The sequence below is a fragment of the Danio aesculapii genome, chromosome 9, assembly GCF_903798145.1.
Source record: "Danio aesculapii chromosome 9, fDanAes4.1, whole genome shotgun sequence".
In the NCBI taxonomy this organism is placed as follows: Eukaryota; Metazoa; Chordata; class Actinopteri; order Cypriniformes; family Danionidae; genus Danio; species Danio aesculapii.
Window position 1 is genome coordinate 14262569 of NC_079443.1, and position 18957 is coordinate 14281525.

At 36.6% G+C, this 18957-nt stretch overlaps 1 protein-coding gene across 17 annotated transcripts in view; it reads right to left on the minus strand.

The window, feature by feature from the left end:
- The window catches only part of mycbp2 (MYC binding protein 2), a 239118-nt gene that overhangs the window by 99670 nt on the left and 120491 nt on the right, over window positions 1–18957 (minus strand). For all 17 annotated transcript variants that reach the window (XM_056464968.1, XM_056464976.1, XM_056464962.1 and 14 more), the window contains 4 exons: window positions 15061–15252; window positions 8759–8965; window positions 2786–2923; window positions 2528–2706 (listed from right to left, as the gene is read on the minus strand). In XM_056464968.1, coding sequence (XP_056320943.1) covers window positions 2528–2706; window positions 2786–2923; window positions 8759–8965; window positions 15061–15252 — 716 coding nt within the window. The remainder of the gene's footprint in view (window positions 1–2527; window positions 2707–2785; window positions 2924–8758; window positions 8966–15060; window positions 15253–18957) is intronic.

An 18957-nucleotide genomic window follows, 5' to 3' on the forward strand; every position in this document is an offset into this window, starting at 1 on the left:
TTGTTCCAAAACAGATTAAAATTGTTACAATGTTGCTCTTTGTTCTTGGTGGCCTTCACTTTTACACGGCAAAGTTTCTAAACAAACCAAAATTTTGTTATTTTAAAATAAGAATAAGATATTTAATAACTTTGTTTTCATTATTAACTATCAGCATAAAAAACATTGGCTAGAAATCAGCATTATGTGTTTACATCACAGAGAGAAATAACAGATGAACCAAGTTGTCTCCTTCGTATAGCCGTATATACAGCTATTATATATCATTAATACACTGTGATATAGCCTGGTTCTTTAGTTCATTGAATCGTACTACAATCGATCCGCTCCAGAGTTTGTTTCAATCGAGCCGAGACCACCTCATCTCAGACCGATTGTTTTGACGAGGATCAGGGCGCAATTGCGCTGTTCACATATGCCAAACGAACCGCACTAACAGGGCAAACGCACCAAGCTCCGAAATAAACGTGTAGGTGTGAAAGCACCCTTAGACTTGCGTATTAAGAGTCACATTTGGACAGCTTTGAAACGATAGTTTTAATCTATTGACTTGCTTTTAACGTCTTTGAACTAATAGTGCTGTCGATCAGCAGCACCTGCTGGACTGATAATGTAAAAAATTAGATCTAATAGACCAATTACCATGTTTGTAAACATTGAGGATGCGCGCGCAGAGGGGTGGCAGAAAGAAACCGGGAGCACTAGCGTTTACTGTGAGGGAATGACATCTGATGCAGTACAGAGTTTATTGTTGTCTTAGAAATAAGATATATTGATTACACATTATATATATTATTTACATAATGCTTTCAGCATATTATAACAGCTCGTCACCCAGTGATAAGCACAGTGATTCGGCAAAATTAACGTTAAAGTGAGCGGCGTTCATCTGACAGTTCCATTTGCGATAGCACGCTCCCAATGAATATAGGATAAGACGAAATGACCAAGCATCCAGCCCCAAATATACAATCTCACTGAAGCTCCAAGTGATTTTACAAGAGAGAAGTTAAAGATCTACAAGTCTTTGGATGCCAAAAATGTTGTTCTGTGTGGTCATGTGCAAGAAATAATGCTCCAGGATGACCAGAACACTATGTAGAGCTAAAAACCGAGTTTCCGCCTAGCCAAAGAAAGAAGACAGAGTCAACCATTTACAAGGCCTGGGTAGTTATTCACCAACACGCAAAACAACAGCATTCTGACAGAGAACTGCACCTATACGGCAGGGTATGTGAACTTACACAGAGGTAAAGTTGGTTTTATATTCGCACATTCGGACTTTCTCCATAATAATATAATTTGATAAAAGTATTATTTGCAAACTCTAAATAGCGAAATCATATTAGCAGCCAATGACTATCAAAGTACAACATTGTTCACAGTCAAATAAACAGTGTTAATGTTGTTTTCAAGTCACACTTGCAGGTTATTTCTGACCGAATAATCAAAGTGCCGTGGTAAACAATATGTTATGTTTATATGAGTATGTTACAAGTTGTCACTGAAAGAATGTGTAAATATAAAACCAAGTTTAAATTAATAACTTACACCTTCACGTATCATTCTTAGCATTCAGTGTTCGCAGTTTAATTAACCATATTTAACTGTTTTTGATGAAATCATTTCTGCAATAAAAAACGAGTAATGTGTATGATTCAGCATAGCTTACCTGATGTGACATGAGAACTGCAGAGTCGAGCATTTCTAATTAGGTCATCACTTCATTCAACTCCCTTTTAGCCAAAGACGTATGCAGTTAGCCTTAAAGCAGTGTGGTGTATGGTAAAAGTTAAGTTTTCTATTTTTTGACTTTCGAATTTGGAATCCTACTACACAACACGACATCTTTACTATTGCAGCCTGTGTTTTTTTTGCAACCGGGGACCTGTGTGACGTCATGTGTGACGTAGGTTGGTAATCGGTCTATAGGATGGAAAACATCTGCTGCGAGGCTTTTTCCCTTCGGTGTCAGACGGCATCTTGTGCCATTTAAATGAAGCCTCGTCATCGCTAAAGTCAATATAACTTATAACAAACCCAAACAAATGTGTGTTAACGAACACCATTGAAACCATTTTAGGATAGCAAATTAACTATTGTAAACACTGTAAACGGAAGTTCAAAATATTCTACCAGAAGACGCTGGTCGCTATGGCGCCCTCCATGCAGCAGCCAAGAAAAAGGTCTATATTTTACGGTGCGAGAACATGCTGAATTAAAATGAAAAAGCATTTGTAAGCTACAATAAGAGAAAACCGCTCACAAGTGCGAGTATTGAGTTTCTGCTTTGTCTTGCGCTGGAATCTTTAAACTGATAAAACCTAAAACATGTGTATTAGCAGCACTAGAGAGAGAGAGAGAGTTCTCTTCAAATTGAAAAAGAAAAGCAAACTAAAACATTCAGTGCACTAGTATTCGGTTGTCTTGTCATGATTATTTTTTTTTTATGAACCAGGCCATCCTTCAAGGAAACCGATAATAATAAGCAGCATCTCTATAGAATGATGTTATCTAAAGTACAGACCTGTAATAAAGAATCTGAGGGATCTGGCCTCTGGTCTGATTGGTGCCATTGCTGCTCAGGCTGCAGGTGCTGAAGGTGAAGGCGACTCCATCAGAGCACTGCACAGTGGTCATGCCTCCGTCCCCATTGGCTGTGCGGCTGCCATAGTTACGCAGACGGACGGCGTATTTCACATTTTCCTGCAAGAGCAACAGGGTGTGAGTGAGTCTGTGCTGAAGTTTATTCTTCGCATGATTCAAGTGTAAAAATTCACAGCACCTTCAGAGGAACAGCTTTGTCCAGACGGATCTCGGCGATGTCACTGGGGGAGTCATCAGTGCTGTAAGTGCCTTTAACCAGTTCTAGAGATGTCCATCTGTGGGAGTGGGCGGAATCTCCAGGGTGCTCCGTCTGAGCCTGATAACACAGGACAGATGGACAGAACAGGAGGAAAGAATACAACAGGGTTAGACTTCAGCATAATCAATCCACATGCTTTAGACACTGGTTCATAAAGTAGGGCTGAACAATATATCGTTTCACCATCGACATCGCAATGTGCGTATCCAAACTAGTTACATCACAGGATTAGATTGTTAATTAAAGATTAAAAAATATTATTCAATATTATTTTATAATGTTGCATAAAATTATTTATACAATGATGCCCATGTTATTTTACATTTGATTGTTCAATGTTTGTATTTAGATACTGTTATAATTATTTATGCTCGGTTATATTTATTTATGCATGTAATTTATTATAATTTATGCAGATGCACTGCACAGAAAAAGACTTGATAAGTTCAGTCAATCTATATTACTGAAATCTTTTCAAATACGGCTATTCAAATCATTTTCATATCACAGCAAAAAAGGTTAGATACAGTTGCGTCTATAAATATTTGGACATCGACACAATTCATCAAACATTTTTGGCTATAAGCCAACACAATTTGAAATTAAACGAACAAGATAGGCTTTAACTGCAGACTGTCAGCTTTAATTTGAGGGTATTTACATCCAAATCAGGTGAACACTGTAGGAATTACAACAGTTTGCATATGTGCCTCCCACTTGTTAAGGGTCTAAAAGTAATTGGACAATTGGCTTCTAAGCTGTTCCATGACCAGATGTGTAATATTCCCTTTAATTATCCCAATTACAATGAGCAGATAAAAGGTCCAGAGTTCATTTCAAGTGTGCTATTTGAATTTGGAATCTGTTACTGTCAACTCTTTAGATGAAATCCAAAGTAAGTCAAGCAAGCCATAATTAGGCTGAAAAAACAAAGCAAGCCCATCAGAGAGATAGCAAAAACATTAGGTATGGCCAAAACAACTGTTTGAAACATTCTTAAATAGAAAAAATGCACCCGTGAGCTCAGCAACACCAAAAAACCTGGGAGACCATGGAAAACAACTGTAGTGGACGACCAAAGAATTCTTTTCCTGATCTTCCGGGTATTTATAGACCAAACTGTATTTCCAATATCATGTAGCTCTACAGAGAAGAACAGCAAAATAATTTGCTAAAGAGGTAAGTAAAACAACCCTGTTTTAAGATAATATAGCTTACGCCATTGACAGATAATTTTGCTTGTCTTAAGAAAAAAAATTGACATATTATTTCTGAAAACATATTATTTCTGAAAACAAGACAATTTTTTTTGCTTGCTAGAAACTGCTTCTTGATTTACAATGTTTCTTTTAGATATTTGAATAAAAACACAAAAACTCAAACTAAAAAAGCTTTTTTTTTAAGTGTATACATTATACGTTTTTGGGATATTCTACCAGAAAAATAAATTTTCACTTATAAAAAAATGTGACAGGCCCTGACCCTTAAGCTTGTCGTCCACGAACTACAGTAAACTATAGAAAGTTACATAACTAATTAATAACTAACTGTCTTTTGTACAGAAGGGCCTGTACAGAAGGCCACTAGGGCATTATGTTTTTTTAACATATACTGTACATGTTTGCCAGTCAAAATAACAGAAATCCTAAACTGCATTTTTATTTGTTTATGCTTATGCCATATCATATGCAAGTATTGCTATAAAAGTCATTTATATTAGTGTTTCTCAACAAAGTGTTTCCTGGAGGACCACCAGCTCACATTTCCCATGGCTGTTTGTCAATATGCATTCTTCAGCGTTCTTGTGTCCTTGTTTTCTCGTGTAACATCATCATCAACTGCCAAAGTTCACTTCCAAAACTCAAGACCACAAGAATAGATGATGCCTGAAACTTCCCGGATGTGTTCTTGGAATCAAGTATGCATGGATGCAGACTTGAGCAAAGAACAGAGATTTAACTTATTTATCTCCCTAAATGTTTCCCTAAATGAAACGGTGAATGTAAACATTACCATGAACATCTTAATAAAGGAATAAACACATTAAGGATGTTTATTTGCTGAAATTCATATTAAAATCTGTTTTATTTATGTTGTGCAAAGTATATTTGTAAAAGTCTTTATACGTAGTATATATTGTGAAATTTTATGAAACGTTGTATGAATGCTGTAATGTTTAAATCATTTTCGGTTAAAGATGCATGAGAGTGATGTGACCATCAGGAAGAATGCAGCATCTCATTTCTCACAGGACGTATTATGTGTTTTCGCGGTCTCCCGAGTTCCATCTTCTGAGGTGACCTGGCAATCCCGATCTCCACAAGAGTGCAAATCCATTCTCTGCGGTCTTTGAGTTGAGAAACAGCCCATGTCTCCTTAACAAAACACACCTGATTCAGATCATCAGCTAATTAGCAGAGACTGAAAGACCTGTAATGTGCGTGACAAAGGAGACATCCAAAGCATGCAGTGATCTGATTTTCTGATTTTAAGAATTTTCTGATTAGGACAGTTCTCAGATTAAGAGTCTACCATCTAAACAGCGATTTTTGATTAATTTAACACGATTAAGGTCATATTCAAACTAAACAGAAATTGGATTAAAACATGTGGAGTATGCTGATTTTAGTCGCATTATTGAAGTGCAGAACATACATTTAAACACCGCAATCAAACTATTACCATTGTGTAGGATTTTCACCACATTTTGCACCACTCGTTTGTCATGGGGGGCATGCATGAATGTCCCTGAATGAAAGTGCCAAACTGCAGCTAAAGTCGACAAATTAAAAAGAAAATTGCGTGGTGACGCAATGACGTTAATCGAATTATGTGCTATAACATGTCAAACGGGATCATGTAAGGAACATTGAAAAGGCAACTCATGTAAACACCTTAATCATATTACTGTCTTATTTAGATTAAGGCAAATAATTTGATTACTGATGTCCATGTAAACGTAGCAAGTGTTGGTGATCCTCCAGCAACGTGGTTGAGAAACACTGATTTATATAATGATATGTAACTTATGTTTATTCTAATTTTTTTCATTGTTCTGTACAATCAGTTTGAAGGATTTCTGAAAATGGGAACATTTATTTAACTTTTATTGTGTTTATAATGTTTATAAATGCTTTACATTTTTGAATGTTGCTATTTAATAGCTTATGTATCTATGCAACTTCTTTTTCCTTCATAAAAAAATACTGTAGTAAAAATAATATAAGGGAAAAAATACATGCTTTGGTCATACAGGCTACTTTTATGTTACTCTTGTGGTGCATCACAATATAAACTGTAGTTGAATGGAAAGAAGTGATAAGAAGAGCCTTTAAAAATCATCCTTTTAAAGGGATAGTTTCCCCCAAAACGGAAAGTCTGTCCTCATTTAGTTACCTTTCACTTCTTCAAAACCTATTTGAGTTTCTTTCTTCTGCTGAACACAAAAGAAGAAAATCTATTAAATTATAGTTCATCCATAGTCATTTTTGTTCCTACTATGGATAGATCCCAGTATTCATTAAAATATGTTCTTTTGTGTTCAACAGAACAAGTTACAAATGCTGCATTTTTGGACTAACATGAGGAGTAAATATTGACCCTTTTCACATGACGCCACGCGGTTTCCGGTTTCTCTCCATGCAGTGTATCGTAACTTCCGCCTACACAGAACTCCCCATAGAGAACTCACCCAGTCAGCTGTATATTTACTCCAGAAATAGTTAGACTGTGACTATGGCTGTTTTCTGTTGTCTGCATTCAAGGTAAGACATCTGACATCTAAAAAAAAAAAAAAACTTACGGATCATTACGGATCAGATTTCTGCTTGAACCAAGAAAATGGGACTTTAGACAGAGTCTATTGCTTTGTGTTGTTGTCTTTACTGCAGATGAAGTTGGTATGCACTTGTCAGTATTTATCAAATAAAGATTTCAGATGTTTACACGGGTGCTGCACATTTTTTTTATGTCAAAATTATTTTTTGTAATTTTTGTGTTCTGGAGAATAACTAATAAATATATCTGTGGGTGTGTTACTGTGGTTGTTTACAGTGGACAGCTGATTCACAAACACATTCTTATTATTTACATTCTCAGTTTTCTGACTTTTTTTTTTCTATATAGGTACTTTATTCATGAACATAAAACATTTATGTCTATTTAATACTCAAATTAAATTAAATAGAATAACAATGTTGTATGTGACTCTTAATAAATGAAATCATTATAAAAAAAAACACCATAGAAGACTGCATTATAATTCAGTATTATTAGATTATGAATTTGTTTGTAGCATACTGTGGGAATATAAATTTATATTCCAAAGTAATGCAAAGTGTCAGTTTCACAGCATGGTTGTGTAACTTGTTTTCTCTTTTCAGTCAACTGGTCAGGCGCTTTCTGTCTCCAGAACATAATTTGCGGGTCATGCTTTCATGCTACAGAAACCATTTTGTTGATTAACTTGTGTGGTCAGTAGCTGGGCCGGTTTCTACACCTATACGCCAATTTACCCTGCTGACTCCAAAACTGAATTTGCATGCTTTGTTTAGCCATCTCCCCTCCTCCTAAGACAATATAGACAGGACATCTTTGTCTTAATTCAGACTTGTGATAAAACTCGCAGACTGCAGACCTCCAATAGGCTCTGCAGACACATGGACTTCTCGAAGATGCTGTTTGACTGCAGATTAACCAACACGTCTCAATAAAGGAATTCTGCTTGTTTCGAGTCTCCTGGACTGGGTTCTCTTCTATATTCACTCATTTATTTTTTTTACAACAATTACTAATTAAAAGGTAGTACTAATATCAAATTAAATCCACCCATAAGGCAGCAGTAGGACAATATTTATTCAGTCAAATGGAAAAACTACACTAAAACATTAATAGATCAGTAAATAATAAATTATGAAACTGGTTGCATTTATAGATATACCAGGTAATATAAGACGATTTAGTAAAGAGCACTCATGCTGGAACATTTACATATAACAGATAATATACATTTATATTCAGAGCAGCATTAAAGTAAAAATAAATCCATCATTGAGGAAATAAAGTTAATTAATAATTGAAAAGGTTGCAAATATATGTTTTTTTTCTTGATAAACAATAGCTTATTCCTATTCTTAATAACTTAGACTCATTTTCAAACTCAGAAAGCAGTTCAGTATTGAAAGAGAAACATTTGGACGCATGCCCTATACTAATAATAAATCTTAAATAAGTTTATGCAATGTAAATATTTTTATTTGTAAATCTTCCAGAGAAGGCTCCCATTCATTCAAAGGTAAACCAGAACTAAAAATATACTGCGTTGCCGATAGGGTGAAGTGAAGTGACGTCATTGTGAAAAGGGTCTATTGCTCAAATAGTACAAGTTGTTTTTTTTGGTGAACTATTCCTTTAAAGGCAATATGCACAGCAAGTTTTTTCAGCCAACAGTAAACTTCTGGGAAAAGGTTAATGTGACTTTTAAATTTGATAAGGTTTCTTTTAAAGCATTGACATCGTAACGCAATTAAAATACAATCCGTTAAACCAATTTAAGAATTCGTATAGTTGTTCAAGCATAAAAAGAGATTATAGACTGTGTAAACTCTAGTGCCGTTAGTGGAAGTAGGCGAGTGCAGAAACTACATTAAAAATACTAAGGTAAAATGAAATTTAACGCATGGCTTCTTATCTGGTCTGAGATCCACTTTACATCGTATATCAATCAGGCAGTGAAGATCATTTATTTTTAAAGAAAACATCTTAAACGTTGCGATTTTGTAATGACAATATAACCGAAAGCCATTCGGCTGGATGTCTGAAAATTTTAAGTCTGTGTGCAAATCGCTAAATGTGTAGCTCTTGTGTGACATGAGCTGATGAATTGAGACTTACATCATCAGCGAGCACCTCCAGCTCATATTCATGGATGCCTCCTCCGCCGTACACACAGAAACCCACCAGAACCACCCCTGGTTTGTCTACGGTGAAGCAGATGGCATCAGGGGAGCCATTCCCAGTGTTCCAGCTGCGTCCCTGGCTGGTTTTGGTGAAGCGGTTGGGGGTGGCTTTCACAGAGTGCAGGGAGTTCAGACCATCCACCTGAACAACAACATTCACAAAGCTAAAAACAGCAGGCACAAATTTACTTGTAGATTAGGTAGATGCATTCTTGTGCCTTATAACAAAATAAATAGCTCACCAAAAATGTTAACGTGAAAATAAATAAAACTAACAACCATTTTTGAAAAACTAAAGTGATGGAAAACTTAAGCCGCAGCTGTTTAGGGAATTACCTGTAGATGGAGTTTTTTGCACATTGCATGTCTATAACACTAGTCAAGTGCATATGTAAAAAACCTGTTCTGTTTTATCCATCCATCCATCCATCCATCTACCTACCTACCTACCTGTCTATCTATATATCTATCTACCAATCTACCTATCTATCTAACAACCCACCTGTCTACCTGTCTGTCTATCTATCTACCTACCCATCTATCTATCTATCTATCTATCTATCTATCTATCTATCTATCTATCTATCTATCTATCTATCTATCTATCTATCTATCTATCTATCTATCTATCTATCTATCTATCTATCTATCTATCTATCTATCTATCTATCTATCTGTCTGTCTGTCTGTCTGTCTGTCTGTCTGTCTGTCTGTCTGTCTGTCTGTCTGTCTGTCTGTCTATCTATCCATCCATCCATCCATCCACCCTCCGTCTGTCTACCTACCTACCTACATGTCTATCTATATATCTATCTACCAATCTACCTATCTATCTAACCACCCACCTGTCTACCTGTCTGTCTACCTATCTACCTACCGATCTATCTACCTATCTACCTACCTAACTAACTATCTACCTACCTAACTACCTACGTATCTATCTATCTATCCATCCATTCATCCATCCATCCATCCATCCACCTACCTACCTACCTACCTACCAATCTACCTACCTATCTACCTACCTATCTACCAATCTATCTACCCATCCATTCATCCATCCATCCATCCATCCACCTACCTGTCTATATATCTATCTACCAATCTACCTATCTATCTACCTACCAATCTATCTATCCATCTATATATCTATCCATCCATCCATCCATCTATCTACCAATCTACCTACCTATCTACCTACCTACCAATCTACCTACCTATCTACCAATCTAACTACCCATCCACCCATTTATCCATCCATCCATCTACCAATCTACCTACCCACCAATCTACCTACCTACTTACCAATCTACCTACCCATCTACCCATTTATCCTTCCATCCATCCATCCATCCATCCATCCATCCATCCATCCATCCATCTATCTATCTCTTTTAAATGTAGAATGTGCCATAGCAGCTTTACATGGATGAAGAAATAAATCATATAAAAGCCATAACAATATTTCAGCATTTAAGCATTTGTTTGTATTTTATCCTTTTATATAAGGATAAAAATTGTATCAAAATTAGACATGTTTTAACAATACATTTTCCTTTAATATGACCAAACTTGTCTGAATTGTTCATACATGTATGCTTTTGTGTTGCGTTTGTATGGTTTTAAACGCAGTGTTTGTTCAAACAGTTCTTTTATTTTTGTCAACTTTTAATATAAGATTACATTAAACTTCGGTTATCTTTGGTCTACAGTAAAGATTTTCTGTGTTCTGCTAAATTATACTTATTCATTCAATCATTCATTTTCTTTTCAGCTTAGTCCCTTTATTAATCTGGGGTCACCACAGCAGAATGAACCACCAACTTATCCATCACATTTTTACACAGCGGACGCCCTTCCAGCCGCAACCCATCTGGGAAACATCCACACACACTCATTCAAACTCATACACTACGGACAATTTAGCCTACCTAATTCACCTGTACCGCATGTCTTTGGACTGTGGGGGAAACCGGAGCACCCGGAAAAAACCCACACGTATACAGGGAGAACATGCAAACTCCACACTGAAATGCCAACTGACCCAGCTGAGGCTCGAGCCAGCGACCTTCTTGCTGTGAGGCAACAGCACATTTACATTTACTTGTTCCAAACCTATTTAAGATTTTTTCTTCTATTGAACACAAAAGAAGATCATTTGAAGATAAACCCATAACCATTTACTTCCGTGATATTTGTTTTTATTACTATGCAAGTCAATAAAACTAGTTTTCAGCTTTCTTTAAAATATCTTCTTTTGTGAAACTTAAAGAGCCACTTCTTTTCCCAACAGGTGGCAGTAGCCCAAAAAAAAGAGTAAATGAGGGAGGATGTTTTTTGTTATAGAACAGGAGCCTCCATGACAACCATCACCTAAATTCATGCGTTTCCTGTGCTTTAACAAACAACAGAAACAGGATGTCGTTTTCCTAACTCTAGCCAATAAACACTTTATATTTCCAATCTGAAAATGGACAATGTTAAAGAGAAGTAGATCAACGCCATAACACTCTTAGTAACGTACTCAAAGCATGACAGACCAGTTGCCATGGCAACAAGCCAACAGCCTTTCCCCCTAACCATCAAAGAGAGAAGGACTGCAGTAGAGTGTTGTGGTCCTATGAAGGACAAATTTGCGTTCGTGACGCAGCTTCATACTGCTGAGAGGGAATACACACTTTCAATTATTAATTAATAAACAGAATTCCAGAAGTCTAAAGATTTTAAAATGTAACAAATCAACTGATCATATTACAAAATGCATAATATATAGGGCAGGTAATATTTCTCCTGACAAGGGTACTGACAGTCTAAACTATGGGTGCACCAATTTTCAAAAATGATATGTATATCTATGGCTGGCCGTCATGACAGTATGGAAAGTCTGGAAAGTATTCATAGCGCTTCACTTTTTCCACATTTTTGTATGTTACAGCATTATTCCAATGTGAAAAATTTATTACAAATAGAAAACCTGAAAAATCACATGTACAGAAGTATTCACAGCCTTTGCTCAATACTTTGTTGATGCACCTTTGGGAGCAATTACAGCTTCAAGTCTTTTTGAATATAATGCCACAAGCTTGGCACTCTTGTCTTTGGGAATTCGTGCCCATTCCTCTTTACAGTAACTCTTAAGATCTGTCAGGTTGGATGGGAAGCGACGGTGTACAGCCATTTTCAGATCTCTCTAGAGATGTTCAATAGGATTTAGGTCTGGGCTCTGGCTGGGCCACTCAAGGACATTCACAGAGTTATTATGAAGCCACACCATTGATATTTTAGCAGTGTGCTTTGGGTCATTGTCCTGCTGGAAGATGAACCGTCAACCCAGTCTGAGGTCAAGAGCACTCTGAAGCAGGTTTTCATTCAGGATGTTTCTGTACATTGCTGCCTTCATCTTTTCCTCTATCCTGACCAGTCTTCTAGTTCCTGCTGCTGAAAAACATCCCCACAGCATGATGCTGCCACCACTATGCTTCACTGTAGGGATGGTGTTAGCCTGGTGATGAGCGGTGCCTGGTTTTCTTCAAACCTAATGCCTGGCATTCACTCCAAATAATTCAATCTTAGTCTCATCAGACCAGAGAATTTTGTTTCTTATGGTCTGAGAGTCCTTCAGATGCCTTTTGGCACATTCCAGGCGGGGAGTGGCTTCCGTCTGGTCACTCTACCATACAGGCCTGATTGGTGGATTGCTGCAAAGATAATTGTCCTTCTGTAAGGTTCTCCTATCTTCAGAGAGGAACGCTGGAGCTTAGACAGAGTGACCATCGGGTTAATGATCACCTCCCTGACTAAAGCCCTTCTCCTCCGATCACTCAGCTTAGATGGCCGGCCAGCTCTTGGAAGAGTCCTGGTGATTCCAAACATCTTCCAATTACAGATGATGGAGGTCATCGTGCTCATTGGAACTTTCAGAGCAGCAGAAATTTTACTGTAACCTTCCCCAGCCTTGTGCCTTGAGACAATCTTGTCTAGGAGGTCTACAGACAATTCCTTTGTCTTCATGCTTGGTCTGTGCTTTGACATGCACTGTCAACCCTGGGACCTTATATAGACAGGTGTATGCTTTTTTAAATCATGTCCAATCAACTGAATTGACCACAGGTGAGCTCCAAATAAGCTGTTAAAACATCTCAAGAATCATCAGTGGAAACAGAATTTACCTGAGCTCAATTTAGAGCTTCACGCCAAAGGCTGTGAATACTTCTGTACATGTGATTTTTCAGGTTTTTCACAAGTATTTTTTTCTCTTTCTTTCTTTCTTTCTTTCTTTCTTTCTTTCTTTCTTTCTTTCTTTCTTTCTTTCTTTCTTTCTTTCTTTCTTTCTTTCTTTCTTTCTTTCTTTCTTTCTTTCTCTCTTTGTTTTTTCTTTCTTTCTTTCTTTCTTTCTTTCCAGCCTTTATGGCTACATTTATGGTGAAAAATAAGGTGCAAAATTAAAAAAGATGTTTAAGATCATTTATAAACTTCTTAAATAAATATAGACTTGTTAAAATAAAATTACACAGGTATCTACAGCAAAAACTAGTTATTTACATGTTCATTACAGACTAATAAAATATGTTCAATGGACAGTGGGTTTTGACACAACAAAAATGAGCTAATGACATCGAGTGAATGCTATAGGCACATAGTATACGATCAACAAATAGATTTGCTTCAAATGATCTAAATCCCAGTGTCGGTGCATTTAGAAATAACAGTTTGTTGGCAAAAGCCTCTAAACGCCACTTGCCTTTGACAGAAAAAGCAGCTATATCCCAAAAACCAATCAGAAGCACGAATCGAATCATATGTTTTCAGTGTAAAAGCGGGATTATACGCTGGCTTTTATGAAGAGACTGTTTTATTCCACTTTCGATTTCGATTTTAAAAGATGGGAGTTTGATGAACTGGATGTGCCTGTCCGACTGTCAGTGACTGTCAAATGAAAATGTCCCTTACCTCGAAACTCTGTGCATTATAAGAACAAGAAAACACAATGTACAGTCGGAAGTGTAGCATGCATCCATAATGTTTTTTGCGCAGCGAGACTACTTTGAATGAGTCTGATTCATTATACGACAACTGTGTTTCACAAAAGACAAAGTTAAGATGCCGTTTTTTCATCCCACATGGAAGCTATGAGGATAAACACGGGACCAAGACCTTAGGTATGGTAAGAATGAATGACTGACAGCTTCTAAAATTGTCTAAGGGGCATCCCCTTTTTGCCCAGTAGGCCTACCTTGTGTTTTATTTGCTAATGTAAACTATTTTTACATATAACTATACATTATTTATATTACTTCATAATACCTATACGTCTGATAAGCTTTTTATATTAATGGACAATGCACAGATATTGATGTTTCACAATGTATTTACACTACTTGAATCTAAGAGGCTTAGTTTACAATGTTTGCAATGTTTACATTACTTAGATTTAATCTAAATCCCAAATATCAGAAATGACAACAGATAGTTAAGATTTAATTAATGTCAGTTTCAGTGTTAACGCACTTGACAGATTTCATTCATTCATTTTCCTTCTGCTTTTCCCTGGTTTACCACAGGGGAATAAACCACCACTAACTTGACAGATTTATGTATTTCAGCTGGTGTGTGTAATGTGTTTTATGTTTGGTAAAATAATTTCTAATTGCATCTTTAGTGATTTTCAAGTAATTACATTGTCTTGTCCTAATAGGTGGATTTAGAGGTTTTTGCATTAAAAGCAGAAGTGGATTTAGCAGGTTTTGACGCAAAATAAAATTTACCTTGTTAAAAAACAGAGAATTGTCTAGTGACATTTTTTTAAAAAGTCATTTTATTAACTAGCTAATAACCTTAGTGTTACATATAAAATGAAACTTCTGAACCTAATTATAGGAGCCTGACAGAAAATGCTCATTTACAAAAAAGAGTTTTGCATCTGATTTTTTTTTTATATTAGAAATTAATTAAAATCACAAATTTGCAAATCTTAATTTTTTTCAAATATTTCATAATATATTCTTACATTATATATCAACTTAATGTAAAGTTTATGCATTAAACAGAAAATTTCTGATTCTGTGAAGGTCTGTCCATGAGGATCTGATGAAACAGTGTGGTATAATTTCTCTTCCAGCATCTAAAATCTATTTATGGCCGGTCAGCAGCTGTAATGCAATTAGAGCAGCAGGCAAATGCTCTGCGGACAAAGACAAGGAAGAGAGAGTGTGTGGCGAAGTAGAAGATTTGTCTAACCTCAGAACCAAGAGCAGATGCGGTGAGCTCGCTGACAATACTGGCCAGCAGACCACAGGTGTTGGACACCAGATGAGGAGAAAAGAGCTCAACCTCTTTCCTCAGACTCTTCCTCACAGGAAGCACCACAATGACCAGCATCTTCTCCAGAACCTCCCGGAATGTTGTCATGCCCATGAGATTCTCTTCCGTCTGATCAAAATACAATAAAGAAAATTAGGTGAAGTAAAACCAATGTGGATCATATACACTGTAAAAAATGCTGGGTTCCATGCTTCATGTTGCCCTAACACAAATCTATTAGGTTAACTTAATCGTTTTTACAAATTTAAGTGGATTAAACATAAAACAATCAAGTTGTCCCACAAAAAAAAGCTTAATAAATGTCTCATTAAAAATCAACTCATTTTTAATTAGTTTGACTTTAGACTTGTTGTTTATGATGAAAGTTGATTACAATCATCAGTATTGGGTTTTTCTTCTTAAACTTACCATTCTTTAAATTTAAATGGTTTTTGAGGAAGGAAACACTTTTATTGGTTGTGAATATTTTGCATTTCTAAATTTTGTAATATACCTCACCCATCAAGGCAACTTGGCAGTTTTTTTATTGAGAATTTTTAATGCAATTAAATTTTTCTTGCTCATATCCAACATGCTATGTGGTCAACATTAAAGTCCACTGATCTGCACTTAATACTCATTTATGGCCCGTTTCCACTGAGTGGTACGGTACGCTTTTATGGCCATTTCAACTGTCAAAAGGTACCAAAAAGCAAATCATATCGTACCACTTTTGGCTCGTTTCCACTAATGGCCCGTTTCCACTGAGTGGTAAGGTACGGTACGGTTCAAAAAGCGTACCGAACCGTACCGTACCACTTTTTCGGCACCATTTCGAAAGGGTACCAAACTCGAGAAAGGGTACCAAAAGGCGGAGCCACACGCGCAGCTGAACGCTATTGGTTTACAGAGATACGTCATTCGCTTACTCAACAAGCCAGAATGAAAACAAAAAAAAACGCCATGTTTGAAATACACAGCCGACGAGCCGAGACATTACAGCGGATTTATATATACATATAATAATGAGCCATGGTCGATCTGGGCTCAAACAAACCTTGTCGTTGTCTTGATGAACAGCCACAAATCCAAGAAGAAGAGCAGATTTACCCTGTGCCCTGTAGTTTTTTACGAGCCAGTCTGAGGCTCGATCGGTTTCGCTTTCTTCCTTGCTCTCACGCACGTCTAACATTATATCTGAAATAACAAACTTGTTGAGCTGATGATAATAACCTGAGCTTGATTATTGACGTGTTTTTGAAACCCAATTCTGTCAGACACTGACAAACGCGAGAGTGAAGCGTGAAGAAACAAAGGAGAAGCCGGAAAAAAGGAGCACATTATTTTTTTCAGCAAACATGAACAAAATGCCATGTTTAACTAACTTATTATTTTCACATTTTGGACTAATATGAACTGGGAATGACGGAATTATTGTCTAACAGAGGCTACACATGTGCTGCTGAAGATTACAGACACAGCTGAGAGGTTTTCAATGACTGTAGGCTATAATTTGTGTTGTTTTGAACCTAAATACTGACGAAATGTATGCTATTTGTAGTTCTTCTGTAGATGGGAACATATCGGAGACTGTAAGGGGCTGTATGTGTTTATATATGTTCATTTATTTAGTTATTTAATATAATTACAGACGTTACAGTAGGCTGTTTCGCACTGTCTTTGATCTGCAGTTATAATCAACTCATGTTCATTAAAAAGTTAGTAATAAACATTTCTACACAAGTATTTATGTGTGTAAAGCATCTGTTTTGTGAAGTGCTTTTCATATGATATGTGAGCGACCTGTACAGCTTTATTGTAGACATTTCCTCGAGCAAGAATGACGTCGACTGAAACTTTCTGTCGTACACCATGCCCACCAAAAGTGTACCCACCCTTGTTAGTGGAAACGCAAGCTTGATAAAGGTGACCCGTACCAAACCGAACGGTACGGTGTGGGTCACCTTTTCAGGCTTGCATTTCCACTACCAAGGGTACCCTTTTGGTTGGCGTGGTGTACAATAGAGTTACAGTCTATGTCATTCTTGCTCGAATAAATGTCTACAGAAAAGCTGTACAGGTTGTTCACAAATCATATGAGAAGCACTTCTCACAAAATAGATGCTTTAAACATATAAATACATATTTATAAATGTTTATTACTAACTTTTCTATGAACATAATTTGATTATAACTGCAGATCAATGGCAGTGCGAAATAGCCTACTCAAACGTCTGTAATTATATAAAATAAATATATAAATGCAACATATATGAACACATACAGACCCTTACAGTCTCCGATATGTTACCAACTACAGAAGAACTACACACAGCATACATTTAGTCCTTATTTAGGTTCAAAAACAACACAAAATATAGCCCAGTCAGAGCAAACCTCTCATCTGTGTCTGTAATCTTCACCAACACATGTAGCCTCTGTTAGAGAGTAATTTTGTCATTCCGAGTTCATAATAGTCAATATTATAATTTTTTTCGGGCTTCACTCTCGCGTTTGTCCTTTTCTTTTCTGAAAGGATCAGACGTCGAAGACACTTCAATAATCACGCACACATTATTATCATCAGCTGAAGAAGCTCGTTATTTAAAATATAGACGCGATCGCGAGCTCCCTGGAGAAAGCGAAAACCGCTCGCACTTTAGACGGCCTCGTAAAGCAACAACAGGACACGGTTGACACATGGTCGACATTAGAGCTGCACGATTCTGGCTAAAATGAGAATCACGATTTTTTTGCTTAAAATAAAGATCACGATTTTCTCAATTCTGTAGATGTAAAATAAAGGTTAATATGAGTCGACAATTATTATTGTTTTTTTAAAACATATGATAAAACAACAATATTATGTGTAGGTCTACTAGTTTCTATAAATAATTTTATTCTACTTATAATAATTCTGATGTTGAATTATGTTTGAGATATAGACCTATGCTTGCAATCTGTCATTGACAACATTATTAGACCATTTAATTCACTGGTAAAATTAACATTATATAGGTTAGAGTAGTTATACTAACACTGTAAACATTTTTTTTCATGCACAACTGTTGTGTTCACTATGAAAGAAAAAACATTAAATGCTTGTCGCAATCATAACTCTAAAATGCGATATGATCATTTAAATGAAGTGCACGCTTTCAGTTTCATTTTCACTGCTAAGGGCGGTTCATACTTCGCGCGCAGCTCCCAAACGATCACTCTGTTCCACAAACTGAATATTATTTACAACTTTATTACCTGTTACTCACAGCCTATGCAGGTTCTGTTCACTAAAGTAGACGCGCGCGTGTCTATCATTAAGTGATAGCTGTGATAACAGCTCACGGTAAGCACTCACGTCACATGTGATTTCACGGTCGCGAATACAGCATTATATAAAGACAAAAATGACATTTTTAGGTGAATTATATCTTATGAATGCATTATGTGACTCTTTCCACATAATTTGGAGATGTCCATGTCGCTGAATAATGTATGTAAAACAAGGAAAAGACTCGTGCAGTCGACTTTGCTTCTTTCCTGAACTTGAAAATATGATTGGCAGAATCGTAGAAATGCTGGATTAAGATCGTCTTGGGGGTCGAATCGAGATCGCGATATTTTTTTGATTAATTGCGCAGCTTTAGTCGACATGAGTTTAAACAAACCTTGCAGTCACAAAGCCAAGAAGAAGAGCAGGATCTACCCTGTGCCCCGTAGTTGTTTACAAGACCTAGTCTAAAGTGTGAGCGGTTTTGCTTTCTTCAGGGAGCTCGCCGTGTGTCTATATTTGAAATAACGAACTTCTTGAGCTGATAATAATAACGTGCGTGT